General features: G+C 27.5%; 2 protein-coding genes across 3 annotated transcripts in view; one reads left to right on the top strand and one right to left on the bottom strand.

Moving 5' to 3' along the window:
* LOC130894687 (opsin, ultraviolet-sensitive-like) overlaps positions 1-25,583 on the top strand; it is a 67,538-nt gene that overhangs the window by 30,110 nt on the left and 11,845 nt on the right. The window lies entirely within an intron of this gene.
* LOC130894686 (hormone receptor 4) overlaps positions 1-25,583 on the bottom strand; it is a 53,380-nt gene that overhangs the window by 26,256 nt on the left and 1,541 nt on the right. The window contains exons 1-2 of one of the 2 annotated variants that reach the window (XM_057801616.1): positions 21,627-21,751; positions 12,621-12,645 (exon numbers count right to left, since the gene is read on the bottom strand). In XM_057801616.1, coding sequence (XP_057657599.1) covers positions 12,621-12,645; positions 21,627-21,650 — 49 coding nt within the window. In that variant the 5' untranslated portion in view covers positions 21,651-21,751. Of the gene's footprint in view, positions 1-12,620; positions 12,646-21,626; positions 21,752-25,583 lie in introns of those variants that run through there. The other variant, XM_057801617.1, reaches the window with a different exon arrangement.

Genomic DNA, 25,583 nt, shown 5'->3' with positions numbered 1-25,583 from the left:
TACGACATAAACAGATTTTTTTTTCCAAAAAAAACCAATTTTTTTAATTTGTTGTAGACAAAAATTGAGTTTTCTGTATAATTATTTCAAAAATAGGCCTTTTTGGTTCATATGTGCTCAAAAAATCGCCCTTCTGAGCCCAATTTAATAAAAACAGTCCTTTAAAGTTAAATTTCGACATAAAAAGATATTTATGTCCGAAAAATCACATTTTGAAATTATTTTAACGAAAATTTGACTTTTCTATAAGTAATTATGTCAAAAATCAGCGTTTTTGGCTTATATATATTCAAAAATCGCTCAAATGAGCCCAATTTAGTAAAAGAAGTTGAATATCTGTCGGAAAAATCATTTTTTGAACTCAATTTAACGAAAAATTGACTTTATTATGTGTAATTATGTCAAAAAATCGCCCTTTTTGGATTATATTTTCAAAAAATCGCTCTTCTGAGCCCAATTTATTAAAAATAGTTGAATATCTGTCGGAAAAATCATTTTTTGAACTCAATTTAACGAAAAATTGACTTTATTATGTGTAATTATGTCAAAAAATCGCCCTTTTTGGATTATATTTTCAAAAAATCGCTCTTCTGAGCCCAATTTATTAAAAATAGTTGAATATCTGTCGGAAAAATCATTTTTGAACTCATTTTAACGAAAAATTGACTTTATTATGTGTAATTATGTCAAAAAATCGCCCTTTTTGGATTATATTTTCAAAAAATCGCTCTTCTGAGCCCAATTTAGTAAAAATAATTGAATATATGCCAGAAAAATCATTTTTGAACTCATTTTAACAAAAAATTGACTTTATTATGTGTAATTATGTCAAAAAATCGCCCTTTTTGGATTATATTTTCAAAAAATCGCTCTTCTGAGCCCAATTTAGCAAAATTAGTAGAATATATGTCGGAAAAATCATTTTTGAACTCATTTTAACAAAAAATTGACTTTATTATGTGTAATTATGTCAAAAAATCGCCCTTTTTGGATTATATTTTCAAAAAATCGCTCTTCTGAGCCCAATTTAGCAAAATTAGTAGAATATATGTTGGAAAAATCATTTTTGAACTCATTTTAACGAAAAATTGACTTTATTATGTGTAATTATGTCAAAAAATCGCCCTTTTTGGATTATATTTTCAAAAAATCGCTCTTCTGAGCCCAATTTAGCAAAATTAGTAGAATATATGTCGGAAAAATCATTTTTGAACTCATTTTAACGAAAAATTGACTTTATTATGTGTAATTATGTCAAAAAAATCGCCCTTTTTGGATTATATTTTCAAAAAATCGCTCTTCTGAGCCCAATTTAGTAAAAATAATTGAATATATGCCAGAAAAATCATTTTTGAACTCATTTTAACAAAAAATTGACTTTATTATGTGTAATTATGTCAAAAAATCGCCCTTTTTGGATTATATTTTCAAAAAATCGCTCTTCTGAGCCCAATTTAGTAAAAATAATTGAAAATATGCCAGAAAAATCATTTTTGAACTCATTTTAACAAAAAATTGACTTTATTATGTGTAATTATGTCAAAAAATCGCCCTTTTTGGATTATATTTTCAAAAAATCGCTCTTCTGAGCCCAATTTAGCAAAATTAGTAGAATATATGTCGGAAAAATCATTTTTGAACTCATTTTAACGAAAAATTGACTTTATTATGTGTAATTATGTCAAAAAATCGCCCTTTTTGGATTATATTTTCAAAAAATCGCTCTTCTGAGCCCAATTTAGCAAAATTAGTAGAATATATGTCGGAAAAATCATTTTTTGAACTCAATTTAACGAAAAATTGACTTTATTATGTGTAATTATATCAAAAAATCGGCCTTTTTGGCTCGTATATGTTAAAAAAATCGCTCTTCTGAGCCCAATTTATTAAAAATAGTTGAATATCTGTCGGAAAAATCATTTTTTGAACTCAATTTAACGAAAAATTGACTTTATTATGTGTAATTATATCAAAAAATCGCCCTTTTTGGATTATATTTTCAAAAAATCGCTCTTCTGAGCCCAATTTATTAAAAATAGTTGAATATCTGTCGGAAAAATCATTTTTTGAACTCAATTTAACGAAAAATTCACTTTATTATGTGTAATTATGTCAAAAAATCGCCCTTTTTGGATTATATTTTCAAAAAATCGCTCTTCTGAGCCCAATTTAGTAAAAATAATTGAATATATGCCAGAAAAATCATTTTTGAACTCATTTTAACAAAAAATTGACTTTATTATGTGTAATTATGTCAAAAAATCGCCCTTTTTGGATTATATTTTCAAAAAATCGCTCTTCTGAGCCCAATTTAGTAAAAATAATTGAATATATGCCAGAAAAATCATTTTTGAACTCATTTTAACAAAAAATTGACTTTATTATGTGTAATTATGTCAAAAAATCGCCCTTTTTGGATTATATTTTCAAAAAATCGCTCTTCTGAGCCCAATTTAGTAAAAATAATTGAAAATATGCCAGAAAAATCATTTTTGAACTCATTTTAACAAAAAATTGACTTTATTATGTGTAATTATGTCAAAAAATCGCCCTTTTTGGATTATATTTTCAAAAAATCGCTCTTCTGAGCCCAATTTAGCAAAATTAGTAGAATATATGTCGGAAAAATCATTTTTGAACTCATTTTAACGAAAAATTGACTTTATTATGTGTAATTATGTCAAAAAATCGCCCTTTTTGGATTATATTTTCAAAAAATCGCTCTTCTGAGCCCAATTTAGCAAAATTAGTAGAATATATGTCGGAAAAATCATTTTTGAACTCATTTTAACGAAAAATTGACTTTATTATGTGTAATTATGTCAAAAAATCGCCCTTTTTGGATTATATTTTCAAAAAATCGCTCTTCTGAGCCCAATTTAGTAAAAATAATTGAATATATGCCAGAAAAATCATTTTTGAACTCATTTTAACAAAAAATTGACTTTATTATGTGTAATTATGTCAAAAAATCGCCCTTTTTGGATTATATTTTCAAAAAATCGCTCTTCTGAGCCCAATTTAGCAAAATTAGTAGAATATATGTCGGAAAAATCATTTTTGAACTCATTTTAACGAAAAATTGACTTTATTATGTGTAATTATGTCAAAAAATCGCCCTTTTTGGATTATATTTTCAAAAAATCGCTCTTCTGAGCCCAATTTAGCAAAATTAGTAGAATATATGTCGGAAAAATCATTTTTGAACTCATTTTAACGAAAAATTGACTTTATTATGTGTAATTATGTCAAAAAATCGCCCTTTTTGGATTATATTTTCAAAAAATCGCTCTTCTGAGCCCAATTTAGCAAAATTAGTAGAATATATGTCGGAAAAATCATTTTTGAACTCATTTTAACGAAAAATTGACTTTATTATGTGTAATTATGTCAAAAAATCGCCCTTTTTGGATTATATTTTCAAAAAATCGCTCTTCTGAGCCCAATTTAGCAAAATTAGTAGAATATATGTCGGAAAAATCATTTTTGAACTCATTTTAACGAAAAATTGACTTTATTATGTGTAATTATGTCAAAAAATCGCCCTTTTTGGATTATATTTTCAAAAAATCGCTCTTCTGAGCCCAATTTAGCAAAATTAGTAGAATATATGTCGGAAAAATCATTTTTGAACTCATTTTAACGAAAAATTGACTTTATTATGTGTAATTATGTCAAAAAATCGCCCTTTTTGGATTATATTTTCAAAAAATCGCTCTTCTGAGCCCAATTTAGTAAAAATAATTGAATATATGCCAGAAAAATCATTTTTGAACTCATTTTAACAAAAAATTGACTTTATTATGTGTAATTATGTCAAAAAATCGCCCTTTTTGGATTATATTTTCAAAAAATCGCTCTTCTGAGCCCAATTTAGCAAAATTAGTAGAATATATGTCGGAAAAATCATTTTTGAACTCATTTTAACGAAAAATTGACTTTATTATGTGTAATTATGTCAAAAAATCGCCCTTTTTGGATTATATTTTCAAAAAATCGCTCTTCTGAGCCCAATTTAGCAAAATTAGTAGAATATATGTCGGAAAAATCATTTTTGAACTCATTTTAACGAAAAATTGACTTTATTATGTGTAATTATGTCAAAAAATCGCCCTTTTTGGATTATATTTTCAAAAAATCGCTCTTCTGAGCCCAATTTAGCAAAATTAGTAGAATATATGTCGGAAAAATCATTTTTGAACTCATTTTAACGAAAAATTGACTTTATTATGTGTAATTATGTCAAAAAATCGCCCTTTTTGGATTATATTTTCAAAAAATCGCTCTTCTGAGCCCAATTTAGCAAAATTAGTAGAATATATGTCGGAAAAAATCATTTTTTGAACTCAATTTAACGAAAAATTGACTTTATTATGTGTAATTATATCAAAAAATCGGCCTTTTTGGCTCGTATATGTTAAAAAAATCGCTCTTCTGAGCCCAATTTATTAAAAATAGTTGAATATCTGTCGGAAAAATCATTTTTTGAACTCAATTTAACGAAAAATTGACTTTATTATGTGTAATTATGTCAAAAAATCGCCCTTTTTGGATTATATTTTCAAAAAATCGCTCTTCTGAGCCCAATTTATTAAAAATAGTTGAATATCTGTCGGAAAAATCATTTTTTGAACTCAATTTAACGAAAAATTCACTTTATTATGTGTAATTATGTCAAAAAATCGCCCTTTTTGGATTATATTTTCAAAAAATCGCTCTTCTGAGCCCAATTTATTAAAAATAGTTGAATATCTGTCGGAAAAATCATTTTTTGAACTCAATTTAACGAAAAATTGACTTTATTATGTGTAATTATGTCAAAAAATCGCCCTTTTTGGATTATATTTTCAAAAAATCGCTCTTCTGAGCCCAATTTATTAAAAATAGTTGAATATCTGTCGGAAAAATCATTTTTGAACTCATTTTAACGAAAAATTGACTTTATTATGTGTAATTATGTCAAAAAATCGCCCTTTTTGGATTATATTTTCAAAAAATCGCTCTTCTGAGCCCAATTTAGTAAAAATAATTGAATATATGCCAGAAAAATCATTTTTGAACTCATTTTAACAAAAAATTGACTTTATTATGTGTAATTATGTCAAAAAATCGCCCTTTTTGGATTATATTTTCAAAAAATCGCTCTTCTGAGCCCAATTTAGTAAAAATAATTGAATATATGCCAGAAAAATCATTTTTGAACTCATTTTAACAAAAAATTGACTTTATTATGTGTAATTATGTCAAAAAATCGCCCTTTTTGGATTATATTTTCAAAAAATCGCTCTTCTGAGCCCAATTTAGCAAAATTAGTAGAATATATGTTGGAAAAATCATTTTTGAACTCATTTTAACGAAAAATTGACTTTATTATGTGTAATTATGTCAAAAAATCGCCCTTTTTGGATTATATTTTCAAAAAATCGCTCTTCTGAGCCCAATTTAGCAAAATTAGTAGAATATATGTCGGAAAAATCATTTTTGAACTCATTTTAACGAAAAATTGACTTTATTATGTGTAATTATGTCAAAAAATCGCCCTTTTTGGATTATATTTTCAAAAAATCGCTCTTCTGAGCCCAATTTAGTAAAAATAATTGAATATATGCCAGAAAAATCATTTTTGAACTCATTTTAACAAAAAATTGACTTTATTATGTGTAATTATGTCAAAAAAATCGCCCTTTTTGGATTATATTTTCAAAAAATCGCTCTTCTGAGCCCAATTTAGTAAAAATAATTGAAAATATGCCAGAAAAATCATTTTTGAACTCATTTTAACAAAAAATTGACTTTATTATGTGTAATTATGTCAAAAAATCGCCCTTTTTGGATTATATTTTCAAAAAATCGCTCTTCTGAGCCCAATTTAGCAAAATTAGTAGAATATATGTCGGAAAAATCATTTTTGAACTCATTTTAACGAAAAATTGACTTTATTATGTGTAATTATGTCAAAAAATCGCCCTTTTTGGATTATATTTTCAAAAAATCGCTCTTCTGAGCCCAATTTAGCAAAATTAGTAGAATATATGTCGGAAAAATCATTTTTGAACTCATTTTAACGAAAAATTGACTTTATTATGTGTAATTATGTCAAAAAATCGCCCTTTTTGGATTATATTTTCAAAAAATCGCTCTTCTGAGCCCAATTTAGTAAAAATAATTGAATATATGCCAGAAAAATCATTTTTGAACTCATTTTAACAAAAAATTGACTTTATTATGTGTAATTATGTCAAAAAATCGCCCTTTTTGGATTATATTTTCAAAAAATCGCTCTTCTGAGCCCAATTTAGCAAAATTAGTAGAATATATGTCGGAAAAATCATTTTTGAACTCATTTTAACGAAAAATTGACTTTATTATGTGTAATTATGTCAAAAAATCGCCCTTTTTGGATTATATTTTCAAAAAATCGCTCTTCTGAGCCCAATTTAGTAAAAATAATTGAATATATGCCAGAAAAATCATTTTTGAACTCATTTTAACAAAAAATTGACTTTATTATGTGTAATTATGTCAAAAAATCGCCCTTTTTGGATTATATTTTCAAAAAATCGCTCTTCTGAGCCCAATTTAGCAAAATTAGTAGAATATATGTCGGAAAAATCATTTTTGAACTCATTTTAACGAAAAATTGACTTTATTATGTGTAATTATGTCAAAAAATCGCCCTTTTTGGATTATATTTTCAAAAAATCGCTCTTCTGAGCCCAATTTAGCAAAATTAGTAGAATATATGTCGGAAAAATCATTTTTTGAACTCAATTTAACGAAAAATTGACTTTATTATGTGTAATTATATCAAAAAATCGGCCTTTTTGGCTCGTATATGTTAAAAAAATCGCTATTCTGAGCCTATTTTAATAAACATAGACTTCAATACAAGTGCACGAATTTCAAATTCTAATTTCATCGGAATTTTCGAAAAAAAAAATAAAAACTCAATTTCAGTCGCCATCTTTTAAGGGTGATATCTCATAAAGGGATGGACTGAGGAAATTTCGTTTCTTCTTCTTCTTCTTCTTTCTTAATATCGTACGATCGATCGCCTCCTCAATTTTGTCGCATAAATTTTGTAAACACCCCGTATAAATTAATATAGATAATAAATAGTAAAAAACTAGAACAGGACCCCGTATAACGTATCTAGTTTTGTGTGGTTGGTGTGTGCTCGATGACTAGAATTCGTATTGCAACATTTGTCCTAGATGCGGGTCATTGCTATGAGAGAGGAACCGAGAACGTTCGCCAGCTACTCTAATGTCCACCGCTGGTGGCGCTGCTGTTTTTCTGTTAGTTCGCTGGTTAACACCGAAATATTTAAGGTCGTATGGTACGAGCGGCAGTGGCTACTGCTACGTTTCGAAGGTTAAATCAGTTTGTTTTCTAATATTTTTAACCTTCGACGTTTCATAACGTGAAAATTGTTAAATTCAATAACGATTTGGGTTAATACTTAGAGTGCAAGCGGTATTTATACAGGGTCATTAATAAATTTTTATAAATTAATAATTATTTATTTTTTATTTATTATAATTATTACAAATTTGAGATTTAAGATCAATGAGGGTCACAAATATTTGATTTGTTCAAAAAATCGCTTTAATTTAGTCGAAACGTGGGGATTATTGTTATTTTTGTAGTCAATTTTGATTAAATTTTATTTTTCTGTTAATAATACCATTTTTTGAATCTAATTTGTCTATAATTTGATTCTTCTATGTATAAATAAGTCAAAAATCGTCTTTTTTGGCTTTTGTATGTTCAAAAAATCGCTCTTTTCAGCCCAATCTAGTGAAAATTGGCTTTTGTAGTTAAATAAAAAGATTTTTTTCTGTCAAAAATACAATTTTTCGATGTTAATGTGGACGAAAATTGAATTTTCTTTATAATTACTTCAAAAACAGGCGTTTTTGTCTAATATATGTTCAAAAAATCGCTCGTATGAGCTTGTTTTTGATTTTTGGTTCAAAAATTCGATACAAAAAGGCTTTTCTTTCAAAGAAAAACACATTTTTGAATCTAATTTGTCTATAATTTGATTCTTCTATGTATAAATAAGTCAAAAATCGTCTTTTTTGGCTTTAGTATGTTCAAAAAATCGCTCTTTTCAGCCCAATCTAGTAAAAATTGGCTTTTGTAGTTAAATAAAAAGATTTTTTTCTGTCAAAAATACAATTTTTCGATGTTAATGTGGACGAAAATTGAATTTTCTTTGTAATTATTTCAAAAACAGGCATTTTTGTCTAATATATGTTCAAAAAATCGCTCGTGTGAGCTTGTTTTTGATTTTTGGTTCAAAAATTCGATATAAAAAGGCTTTTCTTTCAAAGAAAAACACATTTTTGAATCTAATTTGTCTATAATTTGATTCTTCTATGAATAAATAAGTCAAAAATCGTCTTTTTTGGCTTTTATATGTTCAAAAAATCGCTCTTTTCAGCCCAATCTAGTAAAAATTGGCTTTTGTAGTTAAATAAAAAGATTTTTTTCTGTCAAAAATACAATTTTTCGATGTTAATGTGGACGAAAATTGAATTTTCTTTGTAATTATTTCAAAAACAGGCATTTTTGTCTAATATATGTTCAAAAAATCGCTCGTGTGAGCTTGTTTTTGATTTTTGGTTCAAAAATTCGATATAAAAAGGCTTTTCTTTCAAAGAAAAACACATTTTTGAATCTAATTTGTCTATAATTTGATTCTTCTATGAATAAATAAGTCAAAAATCGTCTTTTTTGGCTTTTATATGTTCAAAAAATCGCTCTTTTCAGCCCAATCTAGTAAAAATTGGCTTTTGTAGTTAAATAAAAAGATTTTTTTCTGTCAAAAATACAATTTTTCGATGTTAATGTGGACGAAAATTGAATTTTCTTTGTAATTATTTCAAAAACAGGCATTTTTGTCTAATATATGTTCAAAAAATCGCTCGTGTGAGCTTGTTTTTGATTTTTGGTTCAAAAATTCGATATAAAAAGGCTTTTCTTTCAAAGAAAAACACATTTTTGAATCTAATTTGTCTATAATTTGATTCTTCTATGTATAAATAAGTCAAAAATCGTCTTTTTTGGCTTTTATATGTTCAAAAAATCGCTTTTCTGGGCCCAATTCAGTAAAAATGGACTCTTAATGCTAAATTTCGAAATAAACAGTTTTTTCGGTCAAAAATACAATTTCTTTCATGTCAATGTGGCCAAAAATTGATTTTTCTCCAAGTAAATATCTCAAAAATTGGCGTTTTTGGCTTGTATATATTCAAAAATTGTTCAATTGAATCATAAAACCTTTCAATTTCGATATTATACAAAATTTAACTTTTGCGTGACAAATTTGGTCCCAAAACAATTTTTTCAAATTCAATTGGATTCAAAGTTAGTTTTTATTCTTCAATTTTGTCAAAAATAATCTTTTCCCACATTATTTTACCCACAAAATCATTGTAATTATGACAAAAACGTCTTTCTATCAAAAAAAATCGTCCAATTTAATTTTCTCAAATTTTCAAACCGCCCTCGTATAATGTCTTCGGATCAATTAAATAAATAATAACAAAACAATAATAGTACAGTTATATTAGATCAAAAACGGGGTCTACTTCGGAATCAGCTCCTTAGATATTAGTGGACCTCAAAAATCAGTTTTTCAAAAATATCTCCTCTTCCAAGCATTCTATCCTATTTGTATCCTTTACAAAAATTATAAAGAATAAAATTCTCTACAAATTTCATTCAATCCATTTTTTTTATACGTCGAACCGTTTTTGAGATAAATGTCTGTTTTTGTTTGTCTGACTTTTTCGAACGCTTCCCGTAAACGAATCTTGACGTACCATCCATATTTATAGTTCTATGATTCGTCGCCTATTTTGACAGTTAAATGTCATGCAATATCGAATGTATGCGAGTTTTAAATAATCGATTCTGGACGATATCGAATGGTGAATTCGGAAAACATAGAAAATCAACATTAAAAATGTCAAATTTCATGATGGTAGAAACCATTACAGAAGTATTTTGAAATTTTCTATTCCTAATTTCCAAATAAATTCGAAATTTCTTGGTTATCTACAATTGTATAAATAGAATTTTGTCTAAGCTATCCCTGACCCACATTTCAATAAACAGTTTACTATGTTATCAGTTATTGTTACGTGATATAACTTTGGCCGCCATTTTGTTGTACCTAATCGTCGATTTTTGAACGTTATCGAATATCCATCTAATATATAAACAAGTTTCTTATCGTAATGTAAAGAAAGAGAGAAAAAATTTCCTCAAACGCGATACGTTAATAATTTACCAATGTTGTGGTATCGCACAGTCGGAATATTAATAATACGGGGTGGACATATAAATTTATACGTAATATTCCGTTAAACTGAAATTTAAAACGTGAAAAAACGAGAAAAATGACGCCGTTTACGTAGGACAGACGTCTCAGTATTTAGAAGGTGGATTAAAAGGACATAAATACGATAAAATGCGTAAAAAAACCATAAATATCGAATAAATAGATGTTAAAATGAAAAATTCTTGTAGTGAACTATTTATAGAAAGAAAAATTGGTAGAAAATGAGTGAAAATTTGAGATTTTGCAATTTAAAGTCTTGTGTTTGAGATTGATTTTTTGAAAAATTTTTATTCGATTCAAAAAATTCTTTGTAGTTTTTCATCTTTTCGAAATTTATTCCCATCAATGATTGTTTTTGGTTTGTTTGGTTTAATTTCGTAGAAAATTGGCTTTACCACGTGATTAATTACATCAAATAAATGCTTTTCATGATAATTTGCTCAAAACTTGGATTTTCTAGATTCTATTCAACAAAAAAAAAACGAATTTTTTGGGTTTTCATTGGTCAAAATTATGTTTTTCTAAGTTTACTTTGACCAAAAATGTTTTTCTGGATTTTTCTTGGTCAAAAAATAGATTTTTCTGAGTTTGATCGATGTATTAACGAATTTTCTTGGAAACCTAATCGAAAATTGGCTTTTTCTAGATTATATTCAACAAGAGAACGAATTTTCTGGGTTTTCCTTGGTTAAATATATGTTTTTCTGGGTTTTCCTCAGCCAAAAATAGATTTTTTTTAATTTGATCGATGTTTTAAAGCATTTTAATGAAAAATATGATTAAAAATAGGTTTTTCTATTTTCTATTTAAACGAAAAAACCAATTTTCTGGGTTTTCCTTGGTTAAATATATGTTTTTCTGGGTTTTCCTCAGCCAAAAATAGATTTTTTTTAATTTGATCGATGTTTTAACGGATTTTCATTAAAATTTGATTAAAAATAGGTTTTTCTATTTTCTATTTAATCGAAAAAACTAATTTTCTGGGTTTTCCTTGGTTAAATATATGTTTTTCTGGGTTTTTCTCAGCCAAAAATAGATTTTTTTTAATTTGATCGATGTTTTAAAGCATTTTCATGAAAAATATGATTAAAAATAGGTTTTTCTAGATTATATTTAATTAAAAAAACGAATTTTCTGGGTTTTCCTTGGTCAAATATATGTTTTTCTGGGTTTTCCTCAGCCAAAAATAGATTTTTTTGAATTTGATCGATGATTTAACGCATTTTCATGAAAATTTGATTAAAAATAGGTTTTTCTATTTTCTATTTAATCGAAAAAAACGAATTTTCTGGGTTTTCCTTGGTTAAATATATGTTTTTCTGGGTTTTTCTCAGCCAAAAATAGATTTTTTTGAATTTGATCGATGTTTTAAAGCATTTTCATGAAAAATATGATTAAAAATAGGTTTTTCTAGATTATATTTAATTAAAAAAACGAATTTTCTGGGTTTTCCTTGGTCAAATATATGTTTTTCTGGGTTTTCCTCAGCCAAAAATAGATTTTTTTTAATTTGATCGATGTTTTAACGGATTTTCATTAAAATTTGATTAAAAATAGGTTTTTCTAGATTATATTTAATTAAAAAAACGAATTTTCTGGGTTTTCCTTGGTCAAATATATGTTTTTCTGGGTTTTCCTCAGCCAAAAATAGATTTTTTTTAATTTGATCGATGTTTTAACGGATTTTCGTGAAAATTTGTTTAAAAATAGGTTTTTCTATATTCTATTTAATTAAAAAAACGAATTTTCTGGGTGTTTATTGGTCGAAAATAAGTTTTTCTTGAAAATTTGATCAAATATTGTCATGTCAAAATCTATTTTGCCCAATAATTATTTTTTAGAAATTTAATTCAGTCCAAAATGAGCTTTTCTGAGTTCAATTTGACAAAAAAATAATTTTCTTTTGTTAAAACCAGTTTTTCTTAGATAAATTCAATTTGAAAATAACTTTTTTTGACTTACATTCATTCAAGAATTGATTTTTCAAGTTTAATCCAATCCAAAATTCCTTTCAATTGAAAATTTCGTGAAAAATCTTTTTCCTCGCAAACAACCTTGTTTAAATAAACTTCAATTTCACCGAGAAATAATCTTAAAGCGTCCCTGGATTAAATATATAGAGATTGAGTTGAAAAATTAAAATAATCGTGGAAAAAAATTGATTAGTTCAATTTTGGATCGAGAACTTCTCAAACGACCCTCGTAAATCATTGGGACTTACGTTTTAACGAATCAACTGTCAATATTTTTGAAAAAACAAACTCACCTGAAATTTGTGTTTCTCCCATAACCTATAAACAAAAAATAAATTTTAAAACCATAATAGAAACTTTTCAAAATCAAATTTCCTTCAAAAAAAATATATATATTGTATAGAATTATTTTTAACCATGCGAATCGAAATAGTTTTTTGGTCACTCAACCCAAAATTGATTTTTACGACCTCCCGAACCCGTCAGACAATCCCAGGTGGTCTAAAACATCCGATTAAGCAAAAAAATTAAATCAAATAAATATATTTCGAAATATTCCGTTATAGGGGTAGCCTACCCCAACAATATTATTTCCTAGTATTGTCTAAACCACTTTTACGTAATAATACTCGATACTCAAACGGTTAAATTCGAAAAACTTGACTGAAGGTAAAAATTAGGATGGTTTGTATTGAAGTATCGGCAACACTGCCGTTGGCACGGCAGGCAATGTTTTGAGGACGTACGTTGACCCCGAGATTCTGCACCGTGATCGCGATGCCTCATGCCTAATTCAATGGGGTCGGTTTTACGTATTCGGATATTTATTTTTTTTTGGACGATTGATATTTAAAAAAATGTTTGTCATCAATATTATATATAGATATTTATTTATTTTTAACTAATGCTGACCTTATGAGGAAGGTAAAAAAATGTCGTTTGTCGCAGATTTACTTTTGATTATTTATTTTATGGACTTGACCCTATGCCATTGAACTTTTTTACATACTAATCAAATAATCTACTCCAGTCATGAATTTTATATAGATAATAATGTGTATAAAATAAATATTTGAATAATAAACTTAATAGTGACGTCATATAATGACACGAGGTACTTAATTTGCTAATTAAAACTTATTTATCAAAATTCATCGTATATAAATTATTTTTTTTTATATTTTGAGGTATTTTGCATTCTCGAATATTAATAAAAGTTTCTTCCATAACCTATTTAGCTTATTATCAATTTGAGAACCTGTATCTCGGAAATATTAATATTTAAAGTATTGATGATTTTTTTTCTTATAGATTAGACCTTTAGCACTGTTGTTGTATAATCTAAACTCAGTATTTTTATTATTTTGATCTGGAAAAAATTCTGAATGAAAACATTTTTTTTTCACTTTGAAGCCCTGTATCTCTGCAATGCTTTCCTTTAAGACACTCCTATTTTTTTCCCAAGTAAATCAAACTTATAGAATCGTTTTTTGAAAATATGAACCCAATATTGATATTATTTTGATCTGGAAGAATTTTTGAATCAAAACATTTTTTATATTAATGTTAAATGTCACTTTGAAGTCCTATATCTCTGCAATGCTTTCCATTACGACACTCCTATTTTTTTCCCTCGTAAATTATACTTCCAACATCGTTTTTTAAAAATATGAACCCAATATTGATATTATTTTGATCTGAAAGAATTTTTAAATCAAAACATTTTTTATATCAATGTTAAATGTCACTTTGAAGCCCTGTATCTCTGCAATGCTTTCCATTACGACACTCCTATTTTTTTCCCTCGTAAATTATACTTCCAACATCGTTTTTTGAAAATATGAACCCAATATTGATATTATTTTGATCTGAAAGAATTTTTAAATCAAAACATTTTTTATATCAATGTTAAATGTCACTTTGAAGCCCTGTATCTCTGCAATGCTTTCCATTACGACACTCCTATTTTTTTCCCTCGTAAATTATACTTCCAACATCGTTTTTTGAAAATATGAACCCAATATTGATATTATTTTGATCTGAAAGAATTTTTAAATCAAAACATTTTTTATATCAATGTTAAATGTCACTTTGAAGCCCTGTATCTCTGCAATGCTTCTCATTATGACACTCCTGTTTTTTCCCCTTGTAAATTATGCTTTTAACATCGTTTTTTGAAAATATGAACTCAATATTGATATTATTTTGATCTGGAAGAATTTTCGAATCAAAACATTTTTTTGTTAATGTTAAATATCACTTTGAAGCCCTGTATCTTTGCAATGCTTTCCATTACGACACTCCTGTTTTTTTCCCTCGTAAATTATACTTCCAACATCGTTTTTCGAAAATATGAACCCAATATTGATATTATTTTGATCTGGAAGAATTTTTGAATCAAAACATTTTTTTATTAATGTTAAATGTCACTTTGAAGCCCTGTATCTCTGCAATGCTTCCCATTACGACACTCCTATTTTTTCCCCTTGTAAATCATACTTCCAGCATCGTTTTTTGAAAATATGAACTCAATATTGATATTATTTTGATCTGGAAGAATTTTTGAATCAAAACATTTTTTTATTAATGTTAAATGTCACTTTGAAGCCCTGTATCTCTGCAATGCTTTCCATTACGACACTCCTGTTTTTTTCCCTTGTAAATCATACTTCCAGCATCGTTTTTTGAAAATATGAACTCAATATTGATATTATTTTGATCTGGAAGAATTTTCGAATCAAAACATTTTTTTGTTAATGTTAAATATCACTTTGAAGCCCTGTATCTTTGCAATGCTTTCCATTACGACACTCCTGTTTTTTTCCCTCGTAAATTATACTTCCAACATCGTTTTTTGAAAATATGAACCCAATATTGATATTATTTTGATCTGGAAGAATTTTCGAATCAAAACATTTTTTTGTTAATGTTAAATATCACTTTGAAGCCCTGTATCTCTGCAATGCTTTCCATTACGACACTCCTGTTTTTTTCCCTCGTAAATTATACTTCCAACATCGTTTTTTGAAAATATGAACCCAATATTGATATTATTTTGATCTGAAAGAATTTTTAAATCAAAACATTTTTTATATCAATGTTAAATGTCACTTTGAAGCCCTGTATCTCTGCAATGCTTTCCATTACGACACTCCTGTTTTTTTCCCTCGTAAATTATACTTCCAACATCGTTTTTTGAAAATATGAACTCAATATTGATATTATTTTGATCTGGAAGAATTTTTGAATCAAAACATTTTTTTATTAATGTTAAATGTCAATTTGAAGCCCTGTATCTCTGCAATGCTTCCCATTACGACACTCCTGTTTTCCCCCTTGTAAATCATACTTCCAGCATCGTTTTTTGAAAATATGAACTCAATATTGATATTATTTTGATCTGGAAGAATTTTCGAATCAAAACATTTTTTTGTTAATGTTAAATATCACTTTGAAGCCCTGTATCTTTGCAATGCTTTCCATTACGACACTCCTATTTTTTTCCCTCGTAAATTATACTTCCAACATCGTTTTATGAAAATATGAACCCAATATTGATATTATTTTGATCTGGAAGAATTTTTGAATCAAAACATTTTTTTATTAATGTTAAATGTCAATTTGAAGCCCTGTATCTTTGCAATGCTTTCCATTACGACACTCCTATTTTTTTCCCTCGTAAATTATACTTCCAACATCGTTTTATGAAAATATGAACCCAATATTGATATTATTTTGATCTGGAAGAATTTTCGAATCAAAACATTTTTTTGTTAATGTTAAATATCACTTTGAAGCCCTGTATCTCTGCAATGCTTCCCATTACGACACTCCTATTTTTTTCCCTCGTAAATTATACTTCCAGCATCGTTTTTTGAAAATATGAACTCAATATTGATATTATTTTGATCTGGAAGAATTTTTGAATCAAAACATTTTTTTATTAATGTTAAATGTCACTTTGAAGCCCTGTATCTCTGCAAGGCTTCCCATTATGACACTCCTGTTTTTTCCCCTTGTAAATTATGCTTCCAACATCGTTTTTTGAAAATATGAACTCAATATTGATATTTTTTTGATCTGGAAGAATTTTCGAATCAAAACATTTTTTTGTTAATGTTAAATATCACTTTGAAGCCCTGTATCTCTGCAATGCTTTCCATTACGACACTCCTGTTTTTTTCCCTCGTAAATTATACTTCCAACATCGTTTTTTGAAAATATGAACCCAATATTGATATTATTTTGATCTGGAAGAATTTTTGAATCAAAACATTTTTTATATTAATGTTAAATGTTACTTTGAAGCCCTGTATCTCTGCAATGCTTCCCATTACGACACTCCTGTTTTTTCCCCTTGTAAATCATACTTCCAGCATCGTTTTTTGAAAATATGAACTCAATATTGATATTATTTTGATCTGGAAGAATTTTTGAATCAAAACATTTTTTTATTAATGTTAAATGTCACTTTGAAGCCCTGTATCTCTGCAATGCTTTCCATTACGACACTCCTATTTTTTTCCCTCGTAAATTATACTTCCAACATCGTTTTTTGAAAATATGAACCCAATATTGATATTATTTTGATCTGGAAGAATTTTTGAATCAAAACATTTTTTTATTAATGTTAAATGTCAATTTGAAGCCCTGTATCTCTGCAATGCTTCCCATTATGACACTCCTGTTTTTTCCCCTTGTAAATTATGCTTTCAACATCGTTTTTTGAAAATATGAACTCAATATTGATATTATTTTGATCTGGAAGAATTTTCGAATCAAAACATTTTTTTGTTAATGTTAAATATCACTTTGAAGCCCTGTATCTTTGCAATGCTTTTCATTACGACACTCCTATTTTTTTCCCTCATAAATTATACTTCCAACATCGTTTTTTGAAAATATGAACCCAATATTGATATTATTTTGATCTGGAAGAATTTTTGAATCAAAACATTTTTTTATTAATGTTAAATGTCACTTTGAAGCCCTGTATCTCTGCAATGCTTTCCATTACGACACTCCTATTTTTTTCCCTCGTAAATTATACTTCCAACATCGTTTTTTGAAAATATGAACCCAATATTGATATTATTTTGATCTGGAAGAATTTTCGAATCAAAACATTTTTTTGTTAATGTTAAATGTCACTTTGAAGCCCTGTATCTCTGCAATGCTTCCCATTACGACACTCCTATTTTTTCCCCTTGTAAATCATACTTCCAGCATCGTTTTTTGAAAATATGAACTCAATATTGATATTATTTTGATCTGGAAGAATTTTTGAATCAAAACATTTTTTTATTAATGTTAAATGTCACTTTGAAGCCCTGTATCTCTGCAATGCTTTCCATTACGACACTCCTGTTTTTTTCCCTTGTAAATCATACTTCCAGCATCGTTTTTTGAAAATATGAACTCAATATTGATATTATTTTGATCTGGAAGAATTTTCGAATCAAAACATTTTTTTGTTAATGTTAAATATCACTTTGAAGCCCTGTATCTTTGCAATGCTTTCCATTACGACACTCCTATTTTTTTCCCTCGTAAATTATACTTCCAACATCGTTTTATGAAAATATGAACCCAATATTGATATTATTTTGATCTGGAAGAATTTTTGAATCAAAACATTTTTTTATTAATGTTAAATGTCAATTTGAAGCCCTGTATCTCTGCAATGCTTCCCATTATGACACTCCTGTTTTTTCCCCTTGTAAATTATGCTTCCAACATCGTTTTTTGAAAATATGAACTCAATATTGATATTATTTTGTTCTGGAAGAATTTTTGTTTGAAAACATTGGCTTTTTTTGATTTTACATCATTTTTTAAGAGCCTAATAGAATATAATTTAAAAAATACGTTCAATATTTTGTCCGACACATCCAAAAAGTTCATTTTTCAAAATTTTATCATTTTTTTTAAACAAAAAACTGTTTATTACAACGAAACTTTGGGTACTTTAAGTTTGAAGCCCTATATCTCTGAAATGTTTCCTTTTACCATATCCCTAATTGTTTTCCTTGTGAATTAGACTTCCAGAAATTTGTTTTTTTAAATATGAAATGTTCTAGGAGAATTCCTAAATCAAAACTGTGTCAATTTTTATCAATTTTTTATAACAAAAAAATGTGTTTTATAACCAAACTCAACTCACTTTCACTTTATTCCCCTTATGACTATGCTAATTAAAAATATCTGAAAAGAAAATTTCGTACGCAAACAAATCAAAATATATTTTTCTTATTTTCAAAATTTCCTGTTTTTCCATATCGCTTTCAAAGTTTGGCAACGCTGTTAAGATATGATCTCATACATAATCGATTTCCGCTTTAATTTTTTTAGGTTATGAAACTTAATTATTCGAATTAATTTGTGTTAAATCAACTACGCCACTGGTTGTATTCGTGGAAATTTCCGAGAACAAAGACAAATTAACCCTCGTAGAAAAGTCGAATTGTATAATATGAACATGAAATATTTTACCTACAAGTACTGTAATGATTGTTCATAACGAGTATTAAATGATATTTAAATTTTTTTAAATGATTCTTTATTGTCGATACGTAGACGAGTGTAAAACAAATAATTATTGCGTCTACAGCGGGCTCAAGTACCAAATTTATCATACAAGGTTAATGACATATAATTTGATACACAATTTAATTCGAACTGATTCTCTCGGTTTTGCGGACCCATGAAGTTCACTCCGGTCTTTGACATACAAAAAAAAAGGGGAAATCGAATAAAAAATCCTATAAATACAATACTTATTGAGAAAAAACTATATAATACGGGGTGTAAACAGAAATTAACTAAAAGAATTGTGTGGATTGCGAAAAATTACAAAAAAATTTGCAATTATATAACTTTGATCAAGTAGTAGGGGAAGATCGACTCGTATACTCGTTGGTATTTATACCGTGGGTGAAAAAAAGTAACAAATAAATTCAATATTACGTAAATTATTTTTTTTTAATAATTCGTGATACATATTGAATAGTAGTTGTACATTGTTGCCACATGTCTTCAAAATGATATATATAAGATAAAAATTTTACAGATGTTTTTTGAAAAATGGCGATTTAAATGGGAAACATGATAATTTTTTATTCATTAATATTTGAACGAGTTCCAAGTCTCGTATTTCCAATACCGCGAATCATATCAAGGTTCTAATTTTTTTCTTCATAAAACTAACCCTCAGTAACACCTATAAAAAAATTCAGCTCAATTCTCTAAATATTTTGGCTTGAGCGATTTTTTAAACATGTATATGATTTTGATTAATATTTTAACAAATTCGAAACCTTGTATTTCCAATAGTGTGAATGATATCAAAGTTCTAATTTATTTTTACATTAACCCAACCCTCAACTACATTTCTATGAAATTTCAGCTCAATTCTCTAAATATTTTGGCTTGACTGATTTTTTAAACATTCATAAGTTTTTCGTTAACATTCGCACAAGTTTTAACCCTCGTATATCCAATCCTGTGAATCATATTGAAGTCCTAATTTTTTTCTTCATGAATATAACCCTTAATAACACCTCTATAAATTTTCAGCTCAATTCTCTAAATATTTTGGCTTGAGCGATTTTTTAAACATGTATATGATTTTGATTAATATTTTAACAAATTCGAAACCTTGTATTTCCAATAGTGTGAATGATATCAAAGTTCTAATTTATTTCTACATTAAACCAACCCTCAACTACATCTCTATGAAATTTCAGCTCAATTCTCTAAATATTTTGGCTTGACTGATTTTTTAAACATTCATATGTTTTTCGTTAACATTCGCACAAGTTTTAACCCTCGTATATCCAATCCTGTGAATCATATTGAAGTTCTAATTTTTTTCTTCATGTATCTAACCCTTAATAACACCTCTATAAAATCTCAGCTCAATTCTCTAAATATTTTGGCTTGACTGATTTTTTAAACATTCATATGATTTTCATTAATATTTGACCAACTTGGTAGCCTCGTATTTACAAAAGTGTTAATCATATCAAGGTCTTAATTTTTTTCTACACACAACTAACCTTCAAAAACCTTCCTCTATAATTTAAGCTCAATGCTCTATTTATTTTAGCGTTGGTGATTAATATTATCCCCATATTTGAACTATCAATAACTCGTTATACATAAAATTAAATAAAATTACATACCAAATAACTTTTTTTGATTTGACTCACTCGGTATATCAATTTCAAGTTAAAAAAACGAAATTTCCAACGGAGGGATATTAAAATAAGAAGTAAAACTAATTAAACATCATTACCTAATTATTTGCGACACCAACGATGATGAAATAAGAAACGACTGAACCAAAAATTCCAGATACAATCTGTATTATTCTATTTTTTTTTTCATTGTCGAATTTGAATATCAACAATGCATCCAAATATTCACTCCCTATCTTATCGACGTAGATATTCAGAGGTGAACGAACCCAAATTTCTTTTTCGCACATTGTATTAAACAAAAAAACTACGAGACGATCCAATAAAAAAACCGATACGAAAATTCTAGAATTTCTTTAAATATTCTCAGACATTAATAGTCATTTGGTTCATTAGTCCTGGAGAGAAATAAAAATCGTATTAAAAATATAATTATTACGGGTAAAATTAGTTATAAATTTGTATTCGCACTTCGAAAAGCAAAAAATAGTGTCAAAGTGAAAAAATAACAAACGATTCTGCCGTTTACAGCGGCGTACTATTTTTAATTAACTATAGAATTAATTACTTAATGAATAAATAATTTTTAGTACTATTCGAAGGTTTTGGTGACAACAGATCTTCTTTTTTAAATTTCTGTAACATTATACAGGGTGCTGAAGTTTTTAAATACCCCGTATAACACAACACAACCCTATATTATTGAAATAGGGAAGGGGAGGGAGATATGCAATAAAATATATTAAAAAAAATGTAACTTTACAAAAAATCGATGCCGAATATTTTCCATCTATAATTTTAACGAGCTACTACGAATCTAATATCAATATTTTAAATTTATGAAGAGGTCGATGATCCCGCTCGAAAGTTTATTGGTTATACGTTAAATAGAAAATTTATTACGTCTATAATTTGTTCGAGATAAATTTGATTTATAAAAAAAAATAAAGTCTGTAAAAATAGTAAAGGGTATTGATCTAAAACAGTTCATTCGCATGTTATTTATGACCACGTCTCGTATATTAGGATATATATTTAGTGTCTTTCACTATTACACTCACTATTTCAATTATTTTTAAAACACGATTAAAATACTTTTACCGTTACCCTCGTATATTCAGTCATGTCACTTTAAAAGTTTTTTACGTAACAGTCTATGGCGAAAAAAGAATGTCAGTCTCTCTCTCTCTCTCTCACTTGAACCTGAACTTTCACTACCGTTTCAGAAATGAATTGAAAAGTAATAAAATTGCTAGACACATCAGATGTTAAAAAGAAAGGTAGTCACGAGTCACGACTTCCGCTATTTTACTAAATATATTATATATAACTAATAAATTTAATGAAAAACCTTTTAATAAACAAGGTAAACGTCAAATTCTTCTTTTTTAACAAACGATGTATCCGAATGACTCGTTCTAGTCCAGCCAGTGGCGTACTAACTTTTGTGTTATTTCTCATAAATGTATTATATTAAAATCGGATAGGATACGACCACGTTTTTATTAAAATTTCGTAAGTAATTTTTTCAAAACTGAATTACTTCAAAAAATATCATTTATATTGAATAATCGTCAGTGAAATTCAAGGTACAGTCTGTTGAAAAAGTCGAAACTATTGTAATAATATTTCTGTGTGATTATTTAAACTCGGTATATATGGAAATAGATATTTGAAATATTCTGAATCGATTGAAATGAATTTCAAAGCTCTATATTTGATATTTCAGGAGATAACCTAACCTCAACATTTTCTATAACTTTCTTATGTAAACTTTAAGACCCTGTATATTGGTTATAAGAAAACGTTGGGACCTCAAAATTTCAAAATTCATAGATTCTCATATTCTGAATCGATAGAGATTGATTTCAAAGCTCTATATTTGATATTTCAGGAGATATGATTAAAAATAAGCTACCTCAACATTTTCTCTAACTTTAAGACCCTGTATATTGGTTATAAGAAAACCGTGGGACCTCAAAATTTCAAAATTCATAGATTCTCATATTCTGAATCGATAGAGATTGATTTCAAAGCTCAATATTTGATATTTCAGGAGATATGATTAAAAATAAGCTACCTCAACATTTTCTCTAACTTTAAGACCCTGTATATTGGTTACAGGAAAACCTTGGGACCTTAAAATTTCAAAATTCATAGATTCTCATATTCTGAATCGATAGAGATTGATTTCAAAGCTCTATATTTGATATTTCAGGAGATATGATTAAAAATAAGCTACCTCAACATTTTCTCTAACTTTAAGACCCTGTATATTGGTTATAAGAAAACGTTGGGACCTCAAAATTTCAAAATTCATAGATTCTCATATTCTGAATCGATAGAGATTGATTTCAAAGCTCAATATTTGATATTTCAGGAGATATGATTAAAAATAAGCTACCTCAACATTTTCTCTAACTTTAAGACCCTGTATATTGGTTACAGGAAAACCTTGGGACCTTAAAATTTCAAAATTCATAGATTCTCATATTCTGAATCGATAGAGATTGATTTCAAAGCTCTATATTTGATATTTGAGGAGATATGATTAAAAATAAGCTACCTCAACATTTTCTCTAACTTTAAGACCCTGTATATTGGTTATAAGAAAACGGTTGGACCTCAAAATTTCAAAATTCATAGATTCTCATATTTTGAATCGATAGAGATTGATTTCAAAGCTCAATATTTGATATTTCAGGAGATATGATTAAAAATAAGCTACCTCAACATTTTCTCTAACTTTAAGACCCTGTATATTGGTTATAAGAAAACCGTGTGACCTCAAAATTTCAAAATTCATAGTTTCTCATATTTTGAATTGATAGAGATTGATTCCAAACCTCAATATTTGATATTTCAGGAGATATGATTAAAAATAAGCTACCTCAACATTTTCTCTAACTTTAAGACCCTGTATATTGGTTATAAGAAAACGTTGGGACCTCAAAATTTCAAAATTCATAGATTCTTATATTTTGAATCGATAGAGATTGATTCCAAACCTCAATATTTGATATTTCAGGAGATATAATTAAAAATAAGCTACCTCAACATTTTCTCTAACTTTAAGACCCTGTATATTGGTTATAAGAAAACCGTGGGACCTCAAAATTTCAAAATTCATAGATTCTTATATTTTGAATCGATAGAGATTGATTCCAAACCTCAATATTTGATATTTCAGGAGATATAATTAAAAATAAGCTACCTCAACATTTTCTCTAACTTTAAGACCCTGTATATTGGTTATAAGAAAACCGTGGGACCTCAAAATTTCAAAATTCATAGATTCTTATATTTTGAATCGATAGAGATTGATTCCAAACCTCAATATTTGATATTTCAGGAGATATAATTAAAAATAAGCTACCTCAACATTTTCTCTAACTTTAAGACCCTGTATATTGGTTATAAGAAAACCGTGGGACCTCAAAATTTCAAAATTCATAGATTCTCATATTCTGAATCAATAGAGATTGATTTCAAAGCTCTATATTTGATATTTCAGGATATATGATTAAAAATAAGCTACCTCAACATTTTCTCTAACTTTAAGACCCTGTATATTGGTTATAAGAAAACCGTGTGACCTCAAAATTTCAAAATTCATAGTTTCTCATATTTTGAATCGATAGAGATTGATTCCAAACCTCAATATTTGATATTTCAGGAGATATGATTAAAAATAAGCTACCTCAACATTTTCTCTAACTTTAAGACCCTGTATATTGGTTATAAGAAAACGTTTGGACCTCAAAATTTCAAAATTCATAGATTCTCATATTTTGAATCGATAGAGATTGATTTCAAAGCTCAATATTTGATATTTCAGGAGATATGATTAAAAATAAGCTACCTCAACATTTTCTCTAACTTTAAGACCCTGTATATTGGTTATAAGAAAACCGTGGGACCTCAAAATTTCAAAATTCATAGATTCTCATATTCTGAATCGATAGAGATTGATTTCAAAGCTCAATATTTGATATTTCAGGAGATATGATTAAAAATAAGCTACCTCAACATTTTCTCTAACTTTAAGACCCTGTATATTGGTTATAAGAAAACCGTGGGACCTCAAAATTTCAAAATTCATAGATTCTCATATTCTGAATCGATAGAGATTGATTTCAAAGCTCTATATTTGATATTTCAGGATATATGATTAAAAATAAGCTACCTCAACATTTTCTCTAACTTTAAGACCCTGTATATTGGTTATAAGAAAACCGTGTGACCTCAAAATTTCAAAATTCATAGTTTCTCATATTTTGAATCGATAGAGATTGATTCCAAACCTCAATATTTGATATTTCAGGAGATATGATTAAAAATAAGCTACCTCAACATTTTCTCTAACTTTAAGACCCTGTATATTGGTTATAAGAAAACGTTGGGACCTCAAAATTTCAAAATTCATAGATTCTCATATTCTGAATCGATAGAGATTGATTTCAAAGCTCTATATTTGATATTTGAGGAGATATGATTAAAAATAAGCTACCTCAACATTTTCTCTAACTTCAAGACCCTGTATATTGTAAAGGAAAAGTTTGTGAAACATTAAAAATTCAAAACTCACAGATCGATACCTTCTGAATCGAATGAGCTATATTCCAAAGCTCAATTTTCAATAGTTGAAGAAATATGGACGAAATTATGAAATCGTGACGTGGATTTGACCAAATTGAACCTAATTAATCGACTTTTTCTTGTTAATTTGAATACAATGTACGATAAATATCAAAGCAATAGTAAATCTAAAACTTTAAGTAAACAATTTCAACTAATAAACATTAATATGCCAGAAATATTTGAAACTAGGTCAAGACAAGATTATTTTTATGTGATAACGGAAACGATAAGATTATTGCCTTATTTATACAAATAAATTAATTCATTACTTGGGGTAATGTTATTTTGAAGACAAATGTCGAAATAACAAGCTACAGGGTACACGTACTATATTAGTTAACGAATCTTTTATACGATCGAAAAATTTCGATATCTGATGATTATATTTTGAACTTTAGGTTATACAGAAATTTTTAT

Source organism: Diorhabda carinulata, chromosome 6 (assembly GCF_026250575.1).
Source record: "Diorhabda carinulata isolate Delta chromosome 6, icDioCari1.1, whole genome shotgun sequence".
In the NCBI taxonomy this organism is placed as follows: Eukaryota; Metazoa; Arthropoda; class Insecta; order Coleoptera; family Chrysomelidae; genus Diorhabda; species Diorhabda carinulata.
Note: the sequence above shows the minus strand (reverse complement) of the source record. Positions and strands in the feature narration are given on the sequence as shown.